Consider the following 12,125-nt stretch of genomic DNA (forward strand, 5'->3'; position numbering starts at 1 on the left):
ACCGTCCGCCGAGTATTCGCCGCTGCATCGGCTCCGTCGCTGATCCGGTCCTTCGCGTCCGGCGTCCGGCGTCCCCGCAGTAGATCTGTCACTTTTTACGATTACGACCGTCGAGATGACGCCGTCCGAACTAAACGACATTGGGCAGTTTTGCGAACTTACAGTATTGCTGAAAACGAGGTGTAAGTCTTCCCGGGCCTAAGCAGCGTTTTCGCAACCTGTTTGATGGATTTCACCAAGGACGTCCTTCACCACTTTCTTTCTCCGGTTCTAGGTTCTTATCCAGTGTGTAATAGGTTGGCCACAGATACTCTGAAAACGCACAAGTCGACTTGGGCATCAAGATCAAGATCTAAAGCTTTAGTAACCGCCAAAGTCCCAAAACCTCTTGAACCTCGCTGACGGGAGACCAGGAATCACGTCACAATGGAAGTCAGCACGCATACAACCCCAGCCCTGCATCCGAATCCTCACCACCGACGCATACCATCAACCTCCCCACAGCCCCCAGAACAGGGGCTTCGTAAACCGCTTCAAACAACCTCCTGCATGACCTGCATATCGCCAACGTCTCCCGCTCAAGATCTTACGTGAGATCCTACCTACCTACAGCACTCAACCAAAGTCCAAATCATCCTCCCGCAGTGGGAGACACCAAAAGCGGCTGCTCGGATCGATGCCTGTCACCTGGTTGGCCAGAACACGATAGATGCGAGGCGCCGGATCGCCAAACCCAAGCAGGCAGCCAGAACAAGCTGCAGCAGAAGGTCTCACCACGACCCAGCGCTAAAACAAACCTGAGGACCACGAACCCTGGAACCCTGGAACCCTCGTCGTCGCCTCATCACCAACCTCTGGCCGTCCACCCGCAGCGCGAGACGCTTCAACCTCAAGCAGGCCACGCGGCACCTCCGACGTTCAATCCGCCTCATTTCTCCATTCGTCGCCTTGCAAGGCAATATATACGACCAGAAACTCTCGGCACGGGAAAGGCGATTCCACTTCCCCTCCCGCCCTCCAAGAGGCCGGCTGGTCGTGTGGTGGTACACGGGAGCTATCGCAAGCGCGTCAGCCCTAGCTCGCAATCATGCCGGGATGGTCGTCCTCCAGCTGTGAGCTGGACGTGACGGAGGGGTTGGGAGTGCTGGGCAGCTGAGCTTTCTGAGCTGTCACTGCATCATCATGGACGAAATCTACATAAGCCGGAGCCTTCTCTTCAGAAGTCCTTCTGGAGCGAGCTCCTTCGATCGCAAGTCAGTCATTCCCTCCCACCTCGAACCATCACACCACCATCGACAGCCTCACCACCCATAAACCACCAAAATGGCAACCTACGGCGACCCTCCACCACCACCCCCAGCCCTCCCCTCGACATCCAAACGCCTCAAAAAGACACCTCAAGAAATCCTCTCCGACTTCTGGTCAAAATTCCACTCCAGGCACCCGGGCAAGGTAACCTCCATCTTCCCCCGCGCCCTCTACGCATCTCTCCTCCCGGCCTTTCAACCAAAAGGCCACGCCTCAACCCGCAACGCCCAGGAGTCCTACGAAGCAGCCGCCAAGGAATGCCGCGAGAAGGTCGCCCGCATCGTCCGCGAGTGCGAGCGCACAAACGAGAAGTTCACAGACCCGGACTTCGACATCGAGCGCGACCCCGAGTCCAACTGCCTTAACGGCCTCGTCCGCGACGGCCCCGGCATCGGCGACGTCGGAGACAGTGGCCCGAACGTCAGCAGCTGGGATGTTAAAAATTCCCTGGACACCCTGACTGCCGCACAGGTCCTCGGCCCCAACTCCACCATCCCGATCGACCCCTCCGCCGTCTCCCGCCTCCTCGGCTCCGGCGACACGTGGAGCCCCTTCGGCAACTTCGCCTCCGGTAAGACCTCCGGCAAAACCAAGAACAAGTCCCCGCCCGCATCGGGCAAGTTCGGGCTCAAGGGCTGCGAGTGGTACAACCCGGGCTCCATCCACCGCGTGGACTGGATCTTCGACTCCCCGCAGTTCACCGTCAACGGCTACTCCTCCTCCGACATCAAGCAGGGCGCCAACGGCGACTGCTGGTGGCTCGCCGCCGTCGCCACCATCGCGCACCGCCGCGACCTCATGAACAAGGTCTGCGTCGCCCGCGACGAGGACTGCGGCGTCTACGGCTTCGTCTTCCAGCGCGACGGCGACTGGGTCTCCGCCGTCGTCGACGACAACCTCTACCTCCGCGAGACCGACTTCGACTACTACGCCGACGTCTACGACGCCTCCGGCAAGAAGGCCCGCCAGCACCGCCGCCGCAACCAGACCGGCTCCGACGCCCTCTACTTCGCCCGCTGCGAGGACCAGAACGAGACCTGGCTGCCCCTCCTCGAGAAGGCCTACGCCAAGGTCCACGGCGACTACGAGGCCATCTCGGGCGGCTGGCCCGGCGAGGCCGTCGAGGACATGACGGGCGGCGTCACCTCCACCATCGCGACCAACCGCGTCCTCCGCAAGGACAAGCTCTGGAAGGAGCTCGTCAACTCGGACGGCGAGTTCGTCTTCGCCCTCGCGGCCATGGGCACCGGCTGGGACTGGCAGAAGTCCGGCCTCGCCCTCGGCCACGCCTACTCCATCCTGCAGTCCCGCGAGGAGGTCGACGAGGACGGCAAGAAGATCCGGCTCGTGCAGATCCGCAACCCGTGGGGCGAGCGCTCCGACAGCGGCCTGGGCGAGTGGAACGGCCCCTGGTCCGACGGGTCCAAGGAGTGGACGCCGTACTGGCTCAAGAAGCTTTCGCACACCTTTGGCGACGACGGCGTCTTCTGGATGTCGTACGACGACATGCTCTCCACCTTCATGTACATCCACCGCACGCGCCTCTTCGACGAGAAGTGGACCGTCGTGCAGCGCTGGGCCTCGGCCAACGTGTCGTGGGTGACGGGCTACCTGCGCACCAAGTTCGTCGTCGAGGTCAAGAAGGCCGGCATGGTCGTCCTGGTCCTCACGCAGCTCGACGACCGGTACTTCCGCGGCTTCGAGGGCCAGTACTACTTCGAGCTGCACTTCGTCCTGCAAAAGGTCCTCGCCGACGGCAGCACCGAGCCGGCGGAGCAGATCTGCCGGGTCCGCCCCGTGCACAAGTGGGAGAACCGCTCCGTCAGCTGCGAGGTCTCGCTGGAGCCCGGGACGTACGAGGTGCTTCCCAAGGTCACCGCCACGCGGCACTACGCCGGGGACGCGGCCAAGCCCGTCGAGGACGTGGTGCGGGAGTACGCGGAGCGCAACCCGCAGAAGCTGCGGCAGGTGGGACTCCAGTACGACATCGCGCACGCCAAGGGCGGGGTGCCCGACGAGGACGAGATCCTCGAGAAGAAGAAGGCGGACGCCAAGAAGAAGAAGCAGGCCAAGAAGGACAAGAAGAAGAGGAAGCAGAAGAAGGCGCTGGCGGTCGTGGCCAAGACGCTCGAAGAGACTGCTAAGGTGATCTCCGAGGCTGCGGGCGGGGGTGACAAGAAGGGTGAGAAGAAGGAGACGAGCAAGGGTGAGAAGAAGGAGGAAGCTAAGGAGAAGGAGAAGGAGAAGGAGAAGGATGGCGACTGGACTGAGGTCAAGGACTCTGACAAGGAGTCCACCAGCAGCACCGGGTTGAAGTCGCCGCCTCCTGAGGGCAAGCCTGCCGGGGCATCTACCGGTGCCAAGCCCGGCGATGCTCCTGCCCCTGAGCCCAAGAAGGATGAGGAGAAGAAGGAAGAGAAGAAAGACGAAAAGAAAGAAGAGAAGAAGGAGGAGAAGAAAGAGGAAGACAAAAAGGACGACGCCCCCGCTGAGGAGACCAAGGTCGAAGACGCCGAAGTCCAGACAGAGGACGCAGCGCCAGCCGAGGAGCCGGCCGCCGCCGACGAAGAAGAGGAAGAGGCGGACGAGGATTCCGACTCGGACGCCGAGTCCGTCGTCTCCGAAGCCGGCGACGAGCTGCCGGGCCCGGCCTGGAACGCCGTCTGCGTGCTCGGTCTGCGCGTGTACGCCCAGGACTCTGACGTGTCGATCGAGCTCGTCAAGCCCAGCGACGCCGAGGAGGCTTCGGCCTTGACTGTCGAGGGCGAGCCGGCTGGGGCGACGCAGTAGAGTGATGTGATATGATATTATGACTGATGATTGGATTAAAGTGTTGGATATCCCCTCTCTTGTTGCATTACATGAGTAGTCTATGAATGAATGATGTAGTTAATTGACTTCCCGTCCAAAGAAACACCACGCTTCATCCTGTCGATACGCGCCGTGAGATGTTTCTGCCTATTCACTCCAAATCAAAATTCAGTGTCGCCATCTTTTCCTGGCACACCCTCTCCAGAAACCCGCCATCGTTAGCGTAATGAGCCAGGCTCATCGCCAGATGAGCCCAAGATTGGCACTCTGCGTCGCGTTTGGCGCCAAAGGCGTCCACGGCCTGGTTGAACGACGTGGTGACCAGCCACTCCAGCTCCTCCCGCGGGTACGGATGGTTCGTCTGAGGAACGCACATGTCAGTCTTTCCGAAAACTGCACCAGGTGTTCCTTCAGGCGTCCATGATTCTAAACTCACCTCCTTGGCTCCCTTCGCCACTTCGATGGCCTGCTGTATGACCTTCTGGCCACACTCAGGATCGGACAGCCGGACGGCTTGAAACATGCAGCGGGTGTACTTGGCCAGTTTGTCGCACTTCATGCTTTCGAGCTCCCATATTTCGTTGATGATGATTCCAAGTTGCGCATATAGATCTATGAGGTCGTTAGCAGGGTCCGCCAGACGTCTACAAAGACAGCTTGGACTACTCACTGTGTCCGGGTAGTTGCCCTCTGAGAGCGATATCTCCCATCGCTTTGAAAGTGCTCACATCCTTGCACTCGTTCGCAAGTCGGAGAATGTGGCCTAACGCACCATAGTCCTTCAGCGTCACCGCCGCTTCGTAGTCAAATACGAGCAGCGTCGCCAACTTGGCCGTCAAGTCCTTTCTCATCAGAGGATCCGCCGTTTGGAGCTGCTCCTGCATCAAATTGTCGTACGTTGCAACGTGCTTCCTCACATTCAGGTAGTGCTGCAGTTGAGTCTCTCTGTTGTCTTCCGTCCGAGCAAGCGACATCAACGCAACGGCCACCAGGAAGTGGCAGAACATTTTACGGAACCGTAAGTCGACTGCGGTGTCTGAAGAAATGTCCGGTGGATATAAATTCATGATATTGAGACAGCATCCGAATAGCCGTGTGAGCTGATCCATGTTCCAGATTTCCGAATTCTTGAGACCGAGGTTGTACGAATTCTGGCAGAACCAGTCGAGCTCCTTCACAGTGAATAGTCGATGCCCGTCCTTATCCTTTGGGTCCCGTTGGGCTGCTTTGAAAACTAGATACCGCTGTCAGCGAGTCCAAGTGTCGATGAAGAAGGCCTCTCACCTCTTTCAAACAAGTCAACAAGCTCGTCCACGGCAGCCTTCGCAGTGGGCCCCTTCTCCTCCTGCATGACCATGATGACAACTCGGATGTTCGACCGAAGGAGGGCAGGTAGATGAACAGGCGTATTTTCGTTGAACTCGTGTTTGTGTATCAATTGCTTCATAGCTTGCGAGGCACAAACCTTGTCATCCGTCTTTTGCGCCTCGATGACACAAGCGTAGAGAAAGTTTGGGTCTTGAGCTGCCGTCATGCCGACATGCTCGAGGCATTCCGTCGCAAGATTGCGGTCTTTTGATTTAAGGGCTACCTTGTACATGAGGTATCTTGTCATCGTTTCATCTTGAGCGGGTTTGGGCATCTCGTGGAATATCTGGCGAGCCCCGTCGGTATCGTTCGTGTGTATAGCGCAAAGAATGAGTTTCCTGCAAAGCCTTGCTATATTCGCCGGCCCGCCATTTTCGAATATCCGCTGCAGGCCTATTAGACACCATGATGCCGCGAGATCGAATCGACCTTGTTGGTAGTTGGTCTCGATCTTCTGCCAGACAATCTGCGAGATGTCAGTGAATTCCAGGCCAGGAAACCAGCCGACTCACCGTCAAAGCCCCGACCGCAGCTGACGATCCAAATGGTTTCGTCAAATTCTGTTGGAGGCCTTGAATTACGCCGTTCAACTCTTCAATGGCCGCCGCGTTGTCATTCTGACTCTGCTCCATCCATATCCTCAAAAGAACAAGTCTCTCGGCCCACTCTTCTTTCCCCTTCGACACAATTGAGCTGTTGATCATCCCGTTGACCATCTGAGAAGCCTTTGAAGGAAACTTTCCATGCAGCTGGCGGGCGTGGTAGATCAACAACTTGAAGTGCGATTCAGAAAAGTTGAAGATCTCAACCATCTGCCGCAATATACCGGCGTACTCCTCGACATCAAACATCTCGGCCGGCCCGTTTTCGAGAAGCTCCAAGCGAAGAAGCAGCACGACAGGCACGTTGCCCAAGTCGTTCCTGATGAAACTGACCAAGTCGCAAGCCTTCTTCGCAGCCTCCACCGTCTGCATCCCGAGCAGCGCGTGGACGTGCGCCTGACCCACGGCAAGCCGCAGTTGAATCGCGTCCCTTGGGAGGTGGTCGATGTCCTGGCTGTTGATGATGTCGTCCGCCCGCTCAAGCCACCTGGCAGCAAGGGCAAAATCTTTCTTCTTCGAAAAGTCTTTGCCGATCTCGAGTAGGACCTCCGCCATCTTCTCGGCCGAGGTGGGGTCGAGACATTGGATCGTGGGTTGGCCTTTGTCGAACATGAATTCCGCGACGTTGAGATTGCCTTCCTTCCAACACTGCATTTAAAGTCAGAAAGAAACATGTAGCTGATGACGGTCGACTCACCATGGCTGTTCGAAGGATGTAATACTCGCAGTCCAACCGCTTGCACTCGGCCACATCATCCGGGCCCAGCATAGTCGTCATCCACTTCCCCAAGAGCACGCTGTAGTCTGCAGCCTTGAGGAAGATGTTGCTGGCGAACTTGGTCGTGCTGTCATCTGCGCCGTGATCAGCATACCATATTCCAAAAGGACCGCCGCGAATCGACTTACCGAGTGACACTTTCCCAGCCTTGAGGGCCAGCCTCATCAAGTGCAATACGTCGGCCAACAGCACCCAATGTTCCTGCTCCGCGTCGTTCGAAACTTTCCAGAACCTCGCGACGTCTATCATGAAGAAGGCAAAGGTCCGAGTACGAAGAAGAAGCTTCCTTCGCTTGCTTTGATCCTCGGATATCTCGTCACGTCGGAATCTTGTGCACATGTTCCACAACTCTGTCCCCTTCCGATCGAGCCCGTCCCTCTCTTTCTTCGACTTTCCTCTCCTAAGCCTTTCGCAGCTGATGATGGCTTGCAAGTTCTTCGTGACGTCGGCTAGGAGTGTTTCGATCGCGGGAGGGTCGATGGCCGTTGGCAAGTGCTTGATCGCGTACTCGGCAAAGGCTGTGGGTGTCAGCAATGCATCACGCTGTATCGAATATGGACTCACTGGTGAACTGTGCAGTCTTCCTGGCAGCTTCGGACTGGCCTTGGAGTCCTGGTCTAGGCGAAAAGCCAGGCCTAGGCGAGTCTCTAGGGTGAGGCATCGTCGAGTCGCCGGTCTATTTTGGGCCAGGGATCATAGGCGGAAAGGAGATCACACCCGGCGGACGAAGCTTCGATTGGAGTTACTGCGATATACCAGGCCGGTGAATGCAATATGTTGGACGAGGAGACAGCGGCAAATGAGCCTGATACTCTATCTGCACCCGTCGACGAGGGTCATCAGCTGAGGTTAACCGTAAAGATCACAAGATTCGGCAAACAATGGAAAAGTCGTGGAAAGAGAGAAGTCAAAATTTGAACTGGCAATTGCCAACCGTTCTCATCTCAGGAAGGCGCGAACAAATGCACCTTCCTCAAACACACCATCCGGGACTGGACCCACCCGACCGGCAAGACCCACCACGTCCGGTGCTTCCTCCTCAGAACGGCAAGATGTATATATACTGGCCTCACACGCCTAGACGCAGAGGCCGAATGAAGAATTCCACCTCCCCTTGATAAGAACGCAACCAAAATAATGCCCTGGTATCCTGACGCCAACCCATTTTTGTATCTCCATATCCAATCTCCACCCCGGGATGCAATCAATTACGGACGGGATGGGACATCGTTGGGCAAGAAATTGCCGATGATGAGTGTAGGGCTGTCGGACGTGTTAGTCAGCCAGGTCAGGTATCACTAGTCAGAAAGCACTCACATCTTGTGGTTATCTCGTTGAATCATGAATGAAAAGCAGCAGTTGACGACCGGATCTGTCGCCTTGTCGTCGGGGTTCTTCAGCGTACACGCCGTGAGCAACGTATCGTGAGAAGGATCGAACGCAATCGTTCCGAACTCTTCCCAATATCGCACGAGCGACTCTTCTGTGAGGATCTCGTGGAGAGAAACCTTGCCCTGGCGGCATGTCAGCAATCATCACCAGCTTGGAGCGATCCGGGACACGTACATCTCGCAGTTTCTCGACGGGGACATGCAGCAACTCCGCCATCTCGTTGTTGCCCCTGAAAATCTCGCCGGTTCTCCTCCAACAGCACGCGGGGACCGCCATACTCGCGAACACGCGGTCGTACTCCATGAGCTGCTTCTCGAACCACATCTCAACGTACAGCAGCTCCATATCCGTCAGGGCTTGCGCCTTCTCGCGGAACTTGGGGCGGAAGCGGTCGATCGTCCGCAAGATCTTCTGCTTCGACGACGGCGCGATGTGGCCGTCCAGATACGTGCCCAGGCGCGCGTAGCCCTTGACGTAGTTGAAGGGCTTGAGCAGACCAGCCTCGTACTTGGCCTTCAGCACACGATCCATGCGCTCTTCGGGGGTGTCGTTGCCTGAGGGATCCGCCGCCTGGAGATAGTACTCGCGCGCCTTGTCCTTGTCGCCCTGGACGACGCTCCCGGGGCGAGATATTGACTTGCCCTGCTCGAGGTTCGGCGGGGGCAGCATCTGCTGGAGGGCGTTGGCGGCCGTGGCCCTGTTATTGGCGCCGTTGCCGTTGTTGCCGAACGTGGGCAGCATGTCGTTCGCGCCCGCTGACCTACTGAAGGCAGGGCTGTTCTGGGACTCGTCGGAGAGGATTCCGCCGTCATCGAGCAGGCTCGTTTGCAGGAAATCGTTGAGCAGGTTGAACTCGTGGGTGACTTCAGGGGCGATCATGTAGTTGGGAGGGTAGTTTTGCATGTCGTGGTAGTGGTTCTGGGCCGTCAACCAAGCGTCGGAGAATCCAGCGACTATCACGGTGAGTGTCAGCTTCACTTTGCTCTTTGCACGGTTTTGTTTACTCCTGCTACGATCGCGCGTTCAGAGACAGGCGCCGCCAAGCGTGAGCCAACCCGAAGGAGGGGTAGCCTGGAGAGCGACCTACATTGATTCATGTTGCTGCCGTTTCCCGGCATGCCAGACACCGCGCCCGGTGACACAAGGTGCAGCGGGTTTCCCTGGCCCAGGACGGCAGGGCCAAAGCCGGACGACTTCCTGTCGAAAGGAGGCGGAGGGCCCATGGACCCGGCAGCGGATTGGTCGATGGAGCCCCGGGCGGCGAGCTCGGATTGAGTCGTCTCGGAATCGTCGACGACGGAGGTGCCGTGGGTGCTCTTGGCCTTCTTGGAGTCGGGGTCGCGAGGCTCGTCGTGGCAGAGGTGGCCAATATTGCGCTTGATGCATCTCGTACACGGCCGTTCCTGGAGCACGACATGGTCAGCGGGGTTGCGAAGCTTACAACAGGCTGGTCCGGGGCGGAGGAGAGGCAGGCCAAGAGGGGCCGGCCACGCGCGAGGCGGAATGAAAGAGATCTTACATACGAGATCGCATGTCATATGCTAATGTAGCAGGCAAGACACTATCCGTCAGCCATCTTTTCTCTTTTCGCATTGTCTTGTTCATTGTTCGCGCCGGGGCACGGCGTAGGCCTGCAGGGCAAGGGTCCGCCGGCTGGCGGAGCATCGCACAACAGCATCGCAGGCAGGCAATAGTCTCAGCGCCATGCGCAAAAGACAGGAAAACCAAATGGCGATCGTAATTGTCGGGTGAAGGGCCATCTAACTTACGGATCGCCGGCAGTATACGCAAGCTGGGAGAGAAGCGACAGGTTAGCCGGTGCAGTCACGCGAGCGGGAGAGAGAGAAGTTGTAGATGGACAGAGCTACGAGAGTGTACGGCGCGAATTCGACGTACCATGGTTCACTTTACGGCGCTTCTTGGGGCTCTTGGAAGGCTGAGCGTGAGCGCCGTTCTCAGGCTTCTCGCGCTTCTCCTTGTGGTCATCTTGCGCCGCCTCGGGCTTTACGTCCTTGGTGCCGTTCTTGTCCATGGTGGGCGCTCGTTCGGGGGAAATCAGATCAATGGGGCCTCTCCCGCTCCCATTGGACCTTTGAGGTTACGCAAGAGGTGATGGTTCGCAGATCATTTGACGAGGGGGCTCGTTATGTCCTTGCGCGTGCGTCTCGTTGCGACTCTGGGGAGGCTTGGAGGTGCGGATATTTGCAGACGGAGGGCGAGGGCGAGGCGGAGAATGGCGTTCGTCTCGGCGCGTTCGAGTGCGGGCAGCCGGGAGGCGGGCCTGGGTTTCGGTTCGGCTGCGCTTGCTCGTTGCGAGGTCGTTTCTCGTGATCGAGTTGTTGATTCGCAAGGGTGGCGGCGAGAGGAGCGCGGGTAGGCACAGGTTCGGTTGGTCCGTTCGGGGAGAGACAATTCGCTCGGTGGAAGAAATTCGCGAGCTCGTGGACCGGGTCGGACAGCCGACAGGGTGTGGCGGTTTCTTCTTTTTCCGGTGGTGGGTGTTGTTTGACGCGCTGGGCTCGCAGAGATTTGCGTTGTCGACGGTTTGAATTGTTTGATCAATTCCCAGTAAGCTGGGGAAGTCTGAGAAAACAAGAAAAAAAGAAAAAGTAAAAAACGGGAATGGTGACTTGCAAAGGAAAGTGGGCTACGAGAACCACAAGCACCAAGCACAACTACAACCACGGCTATTCCGTCAAGAGAGAGAAGAGAGGTCACCTCATCAGTCCAAAGGTCAAAGCCGGTCAGCAGCGCAGAAAAAGAGGCCGCTTTTTCCAGGCGGGTGTTCATTGCTACGCTGGCGGGCAAGGTACCTCCCAGGGCCAGGTAGCTTCCAAGGCTACTTCTACGTCTAAGGTACCAACCAGGTAAGGTAGGTAGTCGGTGCGGGGATCCCGCCACCATTCCGGGCAGGCAGCTGGCTGATGGAGGTGGAAGCCGAGGGGCATTTTCCAGGCTCGCAGCTGAGAGGCACGGAACCTGCCCGCTGGCTCAGCGAGCTGGGCGTGAGCTGTAACCGGGCGAGGTGGATTAAATCCAGTAATATTCAGCTAATTATTACATCCATCATCATTTCTCGGTGAAGCCGTTCGTTCTCTCTCACCATCACCGAACTCGTCACGGATGATATCACAATCCACCAAACCAGCACAGACGATGCAGCTTCCCCTACCTACCTTACCTTACCTCGATCCTCTTCTGCCCTACGCTCCCAGCAGTCCGTCACCAGCTCCAGCTTCTAAACTTGGGACTCGCCATACCACCGTAGATGCGCACCGACAGAGGAGCCCGGCAAGGGTTTATTCATTCAACCACCAGAGACTGAACTCTTGGCTTTTCCCACTTCCCACTGACAGCACCACCTCGTCCGAAAGTCCGAGTACCTTTGGGCCAATTGCCAAATCCAACAACTTGCAGGAGATGGGCCCCCTCGCAGCATGCAATGTAATGTCAGCATGAAACCGCAGCCCGCCATTCGGCCCCAGGCAATCGCAACGCTTTCTTCTCAGTTATCGAACATTGTTCGACAGTCTTCAGCAGATTCCTCGGCAAAGACAATGAGGTCAATTGCTATGTGTAACTAACTACCTTACGGCGCTTCCCCAACTTCCGTCTCCCCGACACACCCCTCATCATCCCATCTTTTAACCTCAATTCACGGACCACGAGCCAGACTTGGCGATTTGGGGACACCATAGAGAACTGGATCGTGTGATGCACTTCCGTTTCAAGTGTAGCTCTGTAAGCGGGACATGAATGAACAAGCATCAGCGCTCGCGTCAGGTCCATTGCCCACATTGTAAACCCTTGAAAGGTTCCTTAGCAATTGAGTACATTGTGTCGTGTAGTGTTTAATTGCTAAGGAA

At 57.3% G+C, this 12,125-nt stretch overlaps 3 protein-coding genes across 3 annotated transcripts; 1 reads left to right on the forward strand and 2 right to left on the reverse strand.

The window, feature by feature from the left end:
- Positions 1 to 1,323: 1,323 nt before the first annotated feature.
- Positions 1,324 to 4,098, forward strand: CkaCkLH20_11347 (calpain family cysteine protease; the record flags this gene model as incomplete). Its single annotated transcript, XM_038894061.1, has 1 exon — positions 1,324 to 4,098. One exon carries the CDS (start codon positions 1,324 to 1,326, stop codon positions 4,096 to 4,098), a length of 2,775 nt encoding a protein of 924 aa, XP_038740639.1.
- A 172-nt stretch (positions 4,099 to 4,270) lies between these two features.
- CkaCkLH20_11348 (uncharacterized protein) lies at positions 4,271 to 7,528 on the reverse strand (the record flags this gene model as incomplete). The annotated part of the gene is made up of 8 exons (XM_038894062.1): positions 4,271 to 4,480; positions 4,556 to 4,731; positions 4,790 to 5,353; positions 5,404 to 5,953; positions 6,000 to 6,737; positions 6,787 to 6,941; positions 6,996 to 7,385; positions 7,432 to 7,528. The coding sequence occupies 8 exons, from the start codon at positions 7,526 to 7,528 to the stop codon at positions 4,271 to 4,273; spliced, it is 2,880 nt and encodes a 959-aa protein (XP_038740640.1).
- A 547-nt stretch (positions 7,529 to 8,075) lies between these two features.
- On the reverse strand, positions 8,076 to 10,291 carry CkaCkLH20_11349 (putative transcriptional regulator; the record flags this gene model as incomplete). Its single annotated transcript, XM_038894063.1, has 6 exons — positions 8,076 to 8,130; positions 8,185 to 8,381; positions 8,434 to 9,212; positions 9,347 to 9,662; positions 10,029 to 10,051; positions 10,156 to 10,291. The coding sequence occupies 6 exons, from the start codon at positions 10,289 to 10,291 to the stop codon at positions 8,076 to 8,078; spliced, it is 1,506 nt and encodes a 501-aa protein (XP_038740641.1).
- Positions 10,292 to 12,125: the final 1,834 nt, after the last annotated feature.

The sequence above is a fragment of the Colletotrichum karsti genome (genome assembly GCF_011947395.1).
Source record: "Colletotrichum karsti strain CkLH20 chromosome Unknown Scaffold47, whole genome shotgun sequence".
Taxonomy (NCBI): Eukaryota; Fungi; Ascomycota; class Sordariomycetes; order Glomerellales; family Glomerellaceae; genus Colletotrichum; species Colletotrichum karsti.